The sequence below is a fragment of the Polypterus senegalus genome, chromosome 1 (assembly GCF_016835505.1).
Source record: "Polypterus senegalus isolate Bchr_013 chromosome 1, ASM1683550v1, whole genome shotgun sequence".
Taxonomy (NCBI): Eukaryota; Metazoa; Chordata; class Cladistia; order Polypteriformes; family Polypteridae; genus Polypterus; species Polypterus senegalus.
The window spans coordinates 277,502,163-277,517,012 of NC_053154.1; the positions used below are offsets into that span (position 1 = coordinate 277,502,163).

The following is a 14,850-nucleotide window of genomic DNA, read 5'->3' on the forward strand; positions in this document are numbered from 1 at the left end:
GATGGGCTCCATTTCTTCATGGCCCTGCTTTACAATGTATGTAAGATTAACCAAAATAATAAAGTTAATATACTACGTTCTTCCAGTAGTGACTAATAAGTGCTTTTTAAAACATAACTTAGAAAGATTACAACTTTAGCATGCCAATATTTGCCTACCCCTTTGGTGTAGTGATATACTTGTAGTGTCCAGCAAGACAGTAAATTATCAGTTGGGCAATGGCAGACAGAGTCAGTAGAGAATAAAGTAGTCTTTTGATGTTTTCTCTTTGTACTTAGTCATACCATCACTCTATATATTTTTCTAGCCTATTTAAATGAAAATCAGGGTATTTGGTAACCAGAGCCCACCACAGAAACATAGGGAGTATGGCAGAAATCAACTCTGAACAGGGCACCAGTTAAATTTATATGTACTACTTTGATTTAACAACAGTATTAATATTTAGGTGTATTGAAAAACCCACTTTATTTTTTTAAAATGCCTATCTGCATACTTCTGTGTACATAATATAAGAATTTATTTTCAGCATTTTGCACTTATATTGTGTATCAATACATAATTATTGTTCTGTATTTGTTAATGTAATTTAGATACAAGAATAAATTAACAGGCTAAACCATGCAGTGGTTAGTGCTGCCGCCTCAAGAATTCAGCTTCTTGTGTTTGAATCCTGCTTCCATTCATTGCCTTGAGTTTTTATATTTGCACAGTAATGCTGGATCTTGGAATATCACGCCCAGCCATTGTCTGTGAGGAGTTTGCATGCTCTCCAAATATCTGTGTGGCTTTTCCTCCACATATTCTTAGAGATCCTCACATCCTCAAAGATGTGGACGTAAAGTTTATTGGCAACCCTGAACTGGCCCTATGAGTGTTAAATATATTTTAATATGGTGCCCTGGGACAGAGCAGCCGCCTGTTCAGAGCTTTCCTGCCTTGCAGCTGATGCTGCCAGGATAGACTCTGATTGCCATAACTCTAAATTGGATTAAGAGGGTTTAAAAATGGATGAATGTAAACACAGCCTGTTTCTTTAAGCTGTGCAACATTAAAAAAAATCACACTGGATGGATTGGCTCGTACATTTTGTATTGCTTTGCATGCTATATGGCGCCATAAGCCATGTCTGGAAAGTGCCATTGTTTTTAATGCCCATTTGTGGGGTTGGGAGCTTCAAGTCAGTATTAATCTGAACTCCTCTCTATCCTTCAGTATCATAATGCAGTATAAATTTTAGAGTAAAAAAATAATAAATTGTAGAAGCATATGTATGAGTATAAATACTTGTGCCTTGTTCCAGAACCTTCTTGTCCATGCAACCCTGTAACAGGAAACTAGGCAGCTGAAAATGGAAAGATGCATTTAATTAGTAGAAAAAAAGACTGAAATGAAATTAGTGTTCAAAATTAGGAGTCCTGAAGCACAACAGTTTATTTAGCTGTTGAGTCTTAATTGTTTTTTATACGCATCTATAATATCTAGGTATATATATATATACTGCTCAAAAGAATTAAAGGAACACTTTTTAATCAGAGTACAGCATAAAGTCAATGAAACTTATGGAATATTAATCTGGTCAGTTAAGTAGCAGAGGGGGTTGTTAATCAGTTTCAGCTGCTGTGGTGTTAATGAAATTAACAACAGATGCACTAGAGGGGCAACAATGAGATGACCCCCAAAACAGGAATGGTTTAACAGGTGGAGGCCACTGACATTTTTCCCTCCTCATCTTTTCTGACTGTTTCTTCACTAGTTTTGCATTTGGCTACAGTCAGTGTCACTACTGGTAGCATGAGGCGATACCTGGACCCTACAGAGGTTGCACAGGTAGTCCAACTTCTCCAGGATGGCACATCAATACGTGTCATTGCCAGAAGGTTTGCTGTGTCTCCCTGCACAGTCTCAAGGGCATGGAGGAGATTCTAGGAGACAAGTAGTTACTCTTGGAGAGCTGGAGAGGGCCATAGAAGGTCCATAACCCATCAGCAGGACCAGTATCTGCTCCTTTGGGCAAGGAGGAACAGGATGAGCACTGCCAGAGCCCTACAAAATGACCTCCAGCAGGCCACTGGTGTGAATGTCTCTGACCAAACAACCAGAAAGACTTCATGAGGGTGACCCAAGGGCCCCATGTCCTCTAATGGGCCCTGAGCTCACTGCCCAGCAGCATGCAGCTCGATTGGCATTCGCCATAGAATACCAGAATTGGCAGATGCACCACTGGTGCCCTGTGCTTTTACAGATGAGAGCAGGTTCACCCTGAGCATGTGACAGAAGTGAAAGGGTCTGGAGAAGCCATGGAGAACATTATGCTGCCTTTACATCATTCAGCATGAGCAGTTTGGTGGTGGGTTAATGATTGTCTGGGGAGGCATATCCATGGAGGGTCACACAGACCGCTACAGGCTTGACAAAGGCACCTTGGCTGCCATTAGGTATCAGGATGAAATCCTTGGACCCATTGTCAGACCCTATGCTGGTACAGTGGCTCCTGGTGCACGACAATTCCTGGCCTCATGTGGTGAGAGTATGCAGGCAGTTCCTGGAGGATGAAGGAATTGATACCATTGACTGGCCACCACACTTTCCTGACCTAAATCCAATAGAACACCTCTGGGACATTATGTTTTGGTCCATCCAATGCCACCAGGTTGCACCTCAGACTGTCCAGGAGCTCAGTGATGCCCTGGTCCAGATCTGGGAGGAGATACCCCACAACACCATCTGTCATCTCATTAGAAGCATGCACCGATGTTGTCAGGCATGTATACAAGAACACAGGGGCCATACAAAGTGCTGCGTACAATTTTGAGTTGCTGCAATTAAATTTTGGCAAAATGGACTAGCCTGCCACATCATTTTTTCACTCTGATTTTTGGGGCGTCTTTGAATTCAGGGCTCTGTAGGTTGATCATTTTCATTTCCATCAAACGATGTGGCATCCTTTCGTTCCTAACATATTACCCAGTCTATATCAGTGTAGATATCCAGGAGGATTTCTTTTTCCCATTGAGATCTGATGTGTTTTCAAAGTGTTCCTTTAATTTTTTTGAGCAGTTTATATATATAAAAGCCAAATACCACTAACTCACTCATCATGAAATCTCCCGAACCGTGAGGACTTGGTACTTGAAATTTGGAATGTAGGTAGGGAGGGCCCTCCTCACTGTCCTGTTTCACTAATATGCGGGCGAAGCGGTGGGGATATATATATTGTCACACACGTGCGAATAGGAGGACGTTGTGTTGACCAAGTAATGGTAATTCCACACCAGGCCAGGGGAGGGCGGGGTGCATTAAACCTTCTCCTCCTATCTCTACAGACCAGCCGCGGGAAAACCTGAATCAAGAACGCCACTTCCAGTTAAACATACATCACTTCCTGTCTGACCATTTAAAACCGCCTTCTTTTCAAACCTTCACCAGTTCTGTTTTGGACTCTGCACAATCAACTACTCTCTTGATTGGAAAACCATCCCTTTGCAGCTAGGAATAATATACGGGTGGCTGCCCCAAACCTTTTTACGTGTGTCGAGTGCGATATATATTTTCAGTGCCACACGTGCACTTGGGAGACAACTTCAAGGCTCTTCAAGTGGTAAGTCCACTCTTTGCTGACAGTTGGCACTGTTAATTAATGCCATTTCTTTTCCTTCTTCTGCTGAATAGATGATTGATGGAGTTAACACCAATGACATCACTTTTGGCTTCTGACCTCCTGTACTCTCCTCTTCCTCCCTCCAATCCCGAAAACCGTCTCCTCCTCCGTCTTGGACTTAGTCGACAACAAACTTGCATCTGTGTTTACTAAATATTTCTATTTGTGCAATTTACTTCAGTTATACGGGGATCACCTTCAGGTATATACTGTACAGTAAAGTATATACTGTACAGTGGAAATTGTCATATTTGGTACTTCCTTCAGAAAATCCCTTCTCCAACTATGCTTAACTAAAGGAGACTCAAAAGAAATAGAAAATCTTATCCAATTTACAAAACACCCTGCTATTGTCTCATTCAAAAATCAAAAATTAATTTACATTTACGTAGTTGAACCTTTTATTTACCGTGAATAACAAATTAAAAATGCATATGAGAATTAAATAATTCCCCTGTTTCAAAAACTAAGTTAAAAGAAGGTTAAAAAACATGCATGGGGTCACGCTGTGGTTCCATAATGAACACTTAACCATCAAGGTTATATTTTTCAGTCCAACATCTAAATCACTAGCCCATACCACCTGTCCATTTCCATGCATTCATACCACGTTTAAATATAATCAATAACCTAATGCACATTTACGGGATGAACGGAGAGCATCGTGTCTTCAAGAGCCTAGGCCAGGGCTTTTTTTTGACTAAACTAATGAGACTGGTGTTATGGGAATAGTGGATATGGAGGGCAAATCTAATGAGACCTGATGCAAAATTTGACTCTTTATATAAAAACAAATACCATATTTACTCGTGTACCATGTGCCCTTGTGTAAGACGCGCACCATAATTTTTACAAAGAAAATCGTGAAAACCATTTTGCCCCATGTACGACGCGTGTTGTGATTGTATAGGAAGCATTTAGAGAGAGAGAGCGCGAGTGAAAAAGAGTGCGTGTGCGCGAGCGAGAGAGAGCGCGAGTGCGTGAGCAAGCGAGCGAGAGAGAGAGAGAGCGTAAGTGCGTGAGCAAGCGAGCGAGAGAGAGAGAGAGAGCGTAAGTGCGTGAGCAAGCGAGTAAGAGAGCAAGCGAGCCTAAGTAGAAGTAAACATTGCAGAATTACATTTCCTCGTGTATGATGCACACCTGATTTTCTAATGCTGATTTTCGGGAAAAAATGTGCGCGTGGTACACGCATAAATACGGTAACTCATTTTAGTGGAAGTAAGCCATGAGCTTAGTTTAGTTCTAATGAAACCAGGCTTCATTCAGTAAGAGTTCTCTGTATTGTATTGTATTGTATTGTGTTTTGTGTGTTGTATTTACCCCATTTTTTTGCCATCCATAGCACACCCAACCTACCTGGAAGGGTGTCTCTTTCTGAACTGCTTTTCCCTTTCCCATTTTTCTTGTTTCCTTGAATAAGTCAAAGCTCATTGAGGCATTCCTTGTGTGATTTTAGGCTACATAAGAAATAAACTGTTGTTGTTCTACAATATATCTATTTCTGCACCTGAGCCACACATTCATATATTTTTCTAGTTCTATTCTATATTCCACTGTTCAGGGCATTAGATGTTTCTTTACATAAGTTAGATGACTAAAGAAAGAAAGAAAGAACATAATATGAAATGAAATGCCATCATTGGCCAATGATTACTCGTCAGATATTGCAGTCTTCCTGACAAAACTGAAATCTGAGAAGAGACGCCTGCCACCTCTTACAAGAAAAACCTTCCAATCCAAAGAGCCTAGAAGCAGATATGAATAACTGGTAAGCTAACCTTACCTCTCTCCCTTTCTCCCTCTCTGTCAGTTTGCAGCAATAAAGACTTGAGGAAATATCTAGTAATACATGTGAGGGTGAGGACAGGTGCTGATGTGCACAAATAGACGTGAACATTAAACAGACACACACACACAATCTCACATATACCGGACATGCACAAATACAGCAGCATGCTTTTATCAGTCCAAAGCACATATTCCATTCTTAGCCCTGCTGACCTGGCTTTAGAGTTAATTTGTTTATTGATCCTGACCTGAAGTGGCTTGTTAACAAGATGCGCCATTAAATCAAGAGGTCTCAGAAGTCACACAGTATTCTTTAATAAGGATGCCCCATTGTTGCAAGGATGCAAGGATGGTATAAAGGAGTAGATACACAGATAGCACATTACTCTCGCCAGCTTGACAGTACATTTACAAAGCATGAATAAGGTATGAGAAAAAAAAATCCAGTTTACCCAGAATAAATTATAAAAGTTATAAGACCAATAGGGAAACAGTAGGTGTTTAGCCTTACTTTGAATATTAAAATGAAAGAAGCTTCCCAGACAGACAGACAGGGGTGAGGGTACCACAGGCCTCAATGGCTAACTGGTCACAATAATAAGAAAGGCCTCATTTGTTGAACTGGGACTCAGTTTTGTGATGCATCTTTGTAGTGGTTGCTTGGTGGGTAAGGCATTGGATCAGTCACTACATAGGACTCACTGTCTGAGCATGGAGTAAGACACCTACCACAATTTCTAAGCTGAAGAAACAAAAATACTATTGTTCTATTGCCCTAATGACTTATACATCTCTTTAAAAAAAGTCAACTGATTAGGAAAATTACATAAATGCATGAATGAATGTCCATCTGTTCCAATACAGGGTCATGGGATGCAGGATCCAATCCCAGCAGCCAGTTCTGAAGGACAGTCAGTCCTTAGTGACGCACACTCGCACTCATTCCCATGCAGCCTGATTTCTGTCACAAATTTAGCAAATGTATGCTCCATCATCATTCATTCATTTACTGAACCTGCTTAATGCTATTCTGGGCTGCAGGGAATCAGAGCCCATTCTGACAATATGAATGAAAAGGGAATAAGCAGCATTTAAGAGGGTGCTAGTCCACTGCAGAGTACCCTCACATACACACCGACATGGCAACTTACAAAGACGCCGATCAGACTAATACGCACGGCTTTAGTGCTGATCAAGTATCAATTTCACTGGTGCTAATTCAGCGTTGTGGGGTGGGCAAGGCAGCAGAATTGTGAAGACAGAAGAAACCACCCCTGGGAAAGGCTGCCAGCCTGGGCACACAAATCCAATAACAAGAAAGCCAATTATCCTAAAATGCACATCTCTGGGACGTGGAAGATAACCAGAGTACTCAGGGAAATGGACCCAAGAAGAATGGCAAACTCCACACAGGTAAGGAATTGATCCTGAGTCCCTGAAACTGCATTTCACATTTAAAAACCACATTTATTTAGAAACCCCAACCAGTTATTTCCAATGCAAAGTGTCAACATTCCTACGAATGGCTAGCATCAGGCTATAAAGCATCACTTTCTCTACTCCATCCAACTCTCCTGCTGATTTCGGACTGGCCAAAGTGAATCGAACACGAAATACCTTGTGTTTTATTTAGTCATTTCATGCAGAATTAATATGAGAGTATTCTAATACAGAAGAGTCCCATCGACACCAACCCTTTAAACAAGGAGCTTCGTTTTGACAGACTTGGCATGAGCTTTACTGTGAAATACCTGCAGCAGATGTGCTTGACGTGTCATTTACTGTAACTGCTAGTAAAAATACTGGATAAATTCCATAAAAGCTTTTTTTTAAATTGTTTAGACCAGTGGTTCTCAACCAGTGGTGCGGGGCAAAGTAACAAAAAGGGGGGAGCGAAGATGTGAAAAAAAGAAAACTAGAATCAAAAATTTGAAAGAAACATCTGTTGAAACCAAAACAAATGAACTTAAACTACATTCTGATACTAGAACAATAAATATAGAGTTAGATAAATGTCAATAAAAGTTAAGTAGGTATAATAAAATATGCATCTACATTTCAAAAAAATGCTAGGGGGGGGGGCGATTAAAACTGTTATGAAAACTCGGGTCGCAAATACTTAAAGGTTGAGAAACGCTGGTTTAGACCCTTACAACTTTTTGTCAGATTAAATTACACATGCAATCAACTGGCCCCATTCAGTATAACCCTGCAGGACAAAAACAGTACAGTCCAGTTTTCTTTGTAATATTTTTAAAAATCTGCCATTCTGAATGCAAATTTAAATTTCATTGTATAATTCAAAAAATGCCTATTTTTTCCATTCACTAAGGAATAAACTGTAGGTGACTTTACTTAGACACAATACAGCACACTTGACTTTCCATGACATGAAGTAGCTTGATTTTCAGCCTTGCCATTTTCTGAGCAGGTATGACTTCTATAATGCAGGTAACAGGTGGCATCTGTTTACAGGTAAATGAGAGCATGTTTTAATTAATGAATAAATCAATTAACCAATCAGCTAATTAGTCATTTAATATGTACATTTACGGTAACTTGCTACAGATAGTGACATTTTCACTATGTCCTGTTTAATTATTATGAGTTGCAAAAGTATAACAGTTCATGCCGTTGCTCATCTTCAGTCTAAGTAGCCAGTGTGTTCTGTATGAATTATAAATCTGTTTAATTAAAGACAATTTGTCTCACTACTGGATTTTACCTTCAAAGGCTTGCGGCCCCAGTTCTAAAAATCGTGTGATAATAAGCTAAAATAACTGAAATGGAAAAAGCAAAACCCCAACTTACTTTTCCCTTTTTTTCTCCCAGGTATCAGGATCCTCATGGTTTTAAAAAGGACTCCAGCTGTCTGAGGGATGAATGCCATTTTGAATGAAATCAGATGCTGGATCCTTGTCACCTGCTTTACTCTTCACCTTGAGATCCTAATCTTCATCCTCTCACCTGCGTTTCCTCTTTGGCACCTTTCATTTGCATTTCCGCGTTCTCGGTTAGCATCGCGTCACTAGTGCAGACGTCCCCACGTCATTAGCTGCCACCGTTCAGATTAATAACCCGTCTCATGGCTCTCCTCCGTGGGGTGGAATTATTCAGTCTCCAGCCCCGTTTTGCCTTCCTTTGTCTCCCTCCATTTGTGTGACTTCAGTCACACTGTGATAAAGTGTAAGGGGGACGGTGGGATGAGGACACTGCTGCTTCATTTCATCAGCCTCAGCCTAATGCTGCTTCCCTCTAATGAAAGATGTCAAAGTGCACTTTGCTCAGATTGATCCATGTGCCTGCTCCGCCACATTAAGCACATGGGCAGTGTCATCGACATCTTAATAAATGTGAAAGTCTCAACACCCATTATAGATGCAGAAGGACGCAGTTCTTCTATGAGCAGGCTTTTCTTAATTTACTGGTATACAACTTTGAAAATGGGATAAAAAAGCCCAAACCTCTGACGTCACTTCCTGGCTGTTTAGCTAGTGTGCTCTCCAACAGTATGTTGAATGGCAGCTGTGCTCTTTGTTCCCACATAAAAGCAGAAAAGAGCACATATGGTGGTAAGCATCATCCGCCTGCCAGGGCTGACGTGGGGAACAGATGTGCTGGGAGATGCTTTGCCCATGCTTCAGATTTGAACAGTATTACCATGCACTAACTAGAACAAAGATGTCAACCTTAATCAACAGAAAGTTTTAAATAAGACCAAAAGGAAAAAAAAGCAAAGTCTGCTCAAGACAACATGTTAGGGGTACATGAAATACCACCAAGTAGGAAATAAGAACTTAAGATGCCTCCGAATTCTATTCTCTTTTAAGGAGGAGATCCAAGGGCATCATCATTGACACAACCAGAAAGAAGGCTTAAAATACACGGGAACCCAGCCCAACCCAGGACGGTCAGAGAGATCATGAAAGGGCAAACGTCATCAGGTCAAGTAGACCCAAGATCAAAGATACCTGGATCAGAGAAACACCGCTTTGTCATAGAAGTGCAAAGCAGACTGAACTCTGCAGACTGAGACACTGATGCAGGCATCCAGCCAGGAAAATGAATGGTCTCATATCCACGCATTTGAAGGAGGTAAGCCCTGCACTCCTAGAAACTAAAATGTCCGGATTTAAAACATTAAATTGAGGTCCGGAGTTTTTCGTTTGCAGAACTGCCCCTGGAGGTCACAATATGATGAGTGGCACGCTACACAAATAACATTCTCAGACCTGATCTACATTTCATTTAATGTAAGTGGAGCACCTCCTTGCATTAGATTTATTACGCTTAGTAATGAAGAATGCAATTACCAATCCAAGAGATGAAACAATGAAGCCAGGCTGGAAATCTAATTCTACACAGTTTAGGAGCTCTGGGATGTGTTCACTGTAAATTGCTTTATATAAAATAAACAACCATTTAGGAAATAGTGGCACAGTGATTAGCACAGGAGCCATATTCACGAGTTTGAATGTTTTACTTGTGTTATCTGTTATGACCACAATGGGGTACCAGTGAGCCCTAAAACTAAGACATTGTAAATCAATACCCATTCTTATAATAAAATAAAGGATTTTTATTCACACATGGGAATTCTTCAATCACCTTTCTAATAAGCAGCCACAAGAAGTACAATAAATCAAACAATGACTAAAGAGTTCTTCGTCCATACACTCGCCACTCAGGGCCGGTGCCACCATTAAGGCGAATTAGGCATTAGGCATTAAGGGGAGAAAACCCAGGCCTATGTGTTAGCTACCACTCAGCTGGCTGGTGCACTAATAAGCTTGGCCTATGGTGCAAAATAACACAGCACCTGACTGCCCATGTTGCCCACTGTCCCCTGACTCTGACTGCAATGAATTGAGGAAACGGACTCCTTTGAAGTCAGACACAGAAATGCTTCCGGTGCTGCGCTGTATTCATGAGGAGGCACTTCCAGGGCAATAGAAAATGTAGGGAGGTCCTCCCTGAACACCTCAAACGATACATAGGGGCACCAACAAGGCTGCACTTCCAACTCCAAATCCAAAGCATTCCTGTGGGTATCCCATCTGGGTTACCATATGAGAACCACTACCACCTATTGTATGGGGAATGTTATGACTCCTGATCCTCTACTTTTCTCAGTCTGTCTGTTAAATGATACCGGCCAGACACAAAGATATTTTTTCATCCAATCTGTCTGTGCCATCGCACTGGCCTCCCATCCAGGTAATGGAGCTCCTTCTACACTGGTAGTCAGGTTTCATGTCACATCCCAACAACAGGACAATTAAGTTAACCGCTGTATTTAAACTGGCCTGTGCCGTGTGCAGCAAATACAATCATCCCTGTGATTTATTCTTTAAATCGTTCTGCATATGTAAATGTGATTTTAATTGTTATATTTACATATTGACACATATTTGCATTGCACTCATATGGTTTTAAAAGTATTGGAGCTTGTACTAGAAATATTAGACTGTATATGAGCAGTAAGACAAGGCACATTTGAATTTTAAATATCTAGAGCCAAGCGAACAAACAAAAGGAATGTAATTCAAACACAAAATCTTTTATCTAACCAAAAACTTTGAGGAACATTCTAGTAATTAGAATATTAGAACAATCTAGACGGAAACAGGCCATTCAGCCCAACAAACCTCGCCAGTCCAATAATATGGTAGAAGAGTTGGAATTAGAGATACCTGAAGTAACAACATCTTTTTTGTTGTACTTTTTGTAAATAATGTCTGAATAACAAGATAAAAAGAATGACCGATTATCTCATGGCTTTAAAATCTAACTTCTGTCTTAATAGAACACATCAAGTCATCCAGCCTTTGCACATTTTCACTAATCTAAGCCGCCAGGTAACAGCTAAAGAGCCAAGACCTGTGTCAAAGATTACAAACTTGCCCATGATCCTGTGGTACTAAAGACGACTGTTCTCATGACTTGCTTTTGTCCAAGAAGTTAAACCAACATATCAACCTAAGGGTTTTTTTTACTCATATTTACTGCATGTTTTATGGTGTGTGTGGATGGATTGCTGGCTAGCAGTGGGCTGTGAGATAATTTGTGCAATCATGCAGGTACAGTACATTAAGTGTGGTTTAATTATTTTCTGTCTTTGCATTCAACTTGTACTCAATTAAGAATGCTATACAAAAATAAAAGGAACTGAATTGGAAATGGAGATGAAAGAACCTTCTTTCCTTTTGTGGGATTGTGTGCCACCTGCAAAATGTGAGTGTGTACATTAGTGTGACCAACAGTGAATTAGACATCTTTACCTGATGTTACCTCTTTAAGATGGCACCGTGTGAGTGAGTGTGGCTGTGATTGTGAGTGTGCCCCTAATTGGACTGGTGCCTCAGTTCAGAACTGGTTCCAGGCTTGTATTTCTTACTCCAGCTCCATTAACATTATGAAATTGTAATGACAGAAAAGCTTAAAAACGTGTTGTGGAGTCAACCCGGACACAGACAGCCGGACATGTTGTTTCTCAACCACCACACGTTTATTTACAATATTTATAGACAAGTTCAATGGTCACACAGACCCAACTAATGGTCACTAAGACCCAAAGTAGTGCACAAACCCCAACACAGTCCTGGCCACTCAAATGCCTTTCTTCGGGCCGCCTCCACTCCCTTCTGCCTTGTCCTCCTTCCACCCGACTCTAGTGCTGAATGAATGGAGACGGCCCCTTTTAAACAGTCCCCAGATGAGCCCCAGGTGTTCCCGGCATTCCTCGTCTGGCCACGCCCCAGCGTGGCGGTAGTGCCGGCTGTCCTCTCGGCAGCTCTCCGGGCGCCGTCCTAATTCTTCCCCACAGCACTTCCTGGTGTGGCGGAAGTGCTGGGGTAACAGGTCCCCAAGGCATTGGGGCACCTGCTGGCGGTGACCATGGGCCCCTACAGGTTAGAGCTTCCATGCCCTGTACCTGTGGCCCCCAAAGCAACCAGGAAGGCAGCCCCCACGTGATCCCAGATGGGCACACACCCACTTCCAGTCCTCCAAGGCATCCCGGCCGGGTCGTCGCCCCTGGCATCCGCGACAGTGTATATGCTGTTTTCAGATATAAAACATGCCAGATATACCCTGTGGAAGAATGGAGAGCCAACAATAGCATGGCTATGACATGCTGTAGGGTGCTGAGAAATGCAGGCTTTGTATTTTAACTGACTATCTAAAGGTATTTTTAGCACATTAGAACAATTTTGACAAGAACTAGCCATTCACCTAATATCTCTAAAATAATATAGTGTGGAGATCAAGTTTTGATGTACTTTATGTTTCTTGATGCCAGGTTTAGCCACTGGTAAAATACAAAAACTGCTTTAGTCAAGGGTTGGACGATTACTGTATGTCTTTGGACACAAGGCTAATGAGCTCATATTTCATTGTTATGGATTGCTTAAAGGATCTGCAATCACTCACTTGAGAGTTTACCAATAATGAAACTCAAAATGATTATTTAGGCTACAAAAAAGCATTGCCAAAATCAAGATACCCATTATGCTTCTGAATAAGAAATAATCAATAAAGCAATTTTTGCTGCCACTAGGGAAAAAACTAGCCTAATACAGCCACACTACTCAGGAGTGAAAGGAAAGGAGATAAGAAAAAGATTCAATCCCTTAGCGCCTTGTCCTGTCCATCTTTCAGTATTCATTTGGTGTTTAGATCACACTGAGCAGCTGCTTCCTAGGGCACTGACATTTAACGGCACAAATAGCAAGCGATTATCTAATACGGCATAGAGAATGGTTGCTAATACAGTTCCCAGTTCAATCCCTACCCTGCAAGTCACTTCACCTTGTCAGTGCGCCATCATTCTTATTATTATTAAATCGGCAGACACTTTCATCCAAGGCAACTTACATGATCAATACACATACACTACCACTCAAATGTTTAGAGCTACCCAGAAATATTCATGTTTTTCATATAAGTTAATATCTTTCATTATCAAGACACCAATTGAATTGATTTAAAAATATTGTCAAGGCACAGGTTATGTTTCTAATGCCTTCTACTGCTTGAAATGACTGATATTTAACTTATTTTTCACATATGGCCTCAAAGCCCCATTCCTACAGTGTCCTAATGTTATGTGTTAATGCTAATTAGTTATTAAAGAAACCATTCTAACTGCATTAGCACTGCTACAATCTGTTAGTGGGTTTAATTGGGTTCCAGGGTACTGGTATTCCTAAAGTTCAGTTCTGGGTTCAAAAATGGCCAACATGAAACGGTTTTCTCAAGACACATGTCGGTCTATTGTTTTTTTTCAGAGTGAAGGTTATTCCACGTGACAAATTGAAAACATTTCATACAATGATGTTTATTACTGTCATGAGAAAAGACAACAAACCAGCTCTAAGCAGGAGAGAAAAAGAAAGGGAAGGCCTAGATGGGCAATGACGTTAGAGGAGAAGGACATCAGAGTGTGTAGTTTGAGAAACATACGCTTTACTGGTCCTCAGTTGTCTCCTTCACTAAATACACACTAAATCCCAGTTTCACCTGCAATAGTGATGAGAAAACTCCAGGATGCTGAGCACTTTTCCATTCACCTTCTCTTCAAATGTCCATGTTCTTGTCTCTGTTTTAATCTTTTCTTTTTATTTTCCAGTTTCATGCATGGCTTTTCCTATGAAACTCTGCCTCTTAGGTCAGTTTCTCAGAATCCTATTTTCTCTGACGCAGATGACACTGGGATTTGGCGTGTATTTAAAGAAGAAGTCAACTGAGGACTGATAAGGCATTTGTTTCTTGAACTACAGATTCTGATGTCCTTCTCCACTTACGCAGTTGTCCATCTGGGGCATCACCTTCGTCATCTGTCCTGGTCAGATTCAGTATGGCCAATTCTCTTACGACATCAGACACCTTTGTATGAAATCCTCAGCTTCTTGACAATCTGTCACATGGAATAGCTTTCATTCTGCAAAAAAAAACAATAGCTTTCTTGAGAAAGCTGTTTTACTTTGGCCATTTTGAACCCATAACTGAACTTTAGTCATGCCTGTACCATGCAACCCAAAGGAAGAGAATAACAGGTTTCAGCGGTGCTAACGTAAGGTTCCTCTAATAACCAATTAGCACATAAACATCTCTAATTAAGGCTAACCTAAGGGAGATTAACATTAGGACTTTGAAGGAATGACTGCTGAAAATGGGGCTTTGTAGCCATATGCAAGTAATCAAATAAAAGTCAGTCATTTCAAGCAGTAATAGCCATTATACACAATAGTAATGCCTTGGCTATATTTTTAAATTAATTTAATGGTATCTTGATAATAAAAGGTATCAATTTGTATGAAAAACATGAACATTTTTGGGCGACCCCAGAAGTTTGAATAGTATGTGCTTATGAAATTATGAAGTTAAAAAGCAATACACAT

At 40.7% G+C, this 14,850-nt stretch overlaps 1 protein-coding gene across 5 annotated transcripts in view; it reads right to left on the minus strand.

Moving 5' to 3' along the window:
* LOC120542545 (Kv channel-interacting protein 2-like) overlaps nucleotides 1–14,850 on the minus strand; it is a 718,730-nt gene that overhangs the window by 47,197 nt on the left and 656,683 nt on the right. The window contains exon 1 of one of the 5 annotated variants that reach the window (XM_039775101.1): nucleotides 8,261–8,687. The exons of the other annotated variants lie outside the window; for them this stretch is intronic. Within the exon in view, the coding sequence (XP_039631035.1) occupies nucleotides 8,261–8,339 (79 nt within the window). The 5' untranslated portion in view covers nucleotides 8,340–8,687. Of the gene's footprint in view, nucleotides 1–8,260; nucleotides 8,688–14,850 lie in introns of those variants that run through there. 5 annotated transcript variants of the gene reach the window in all.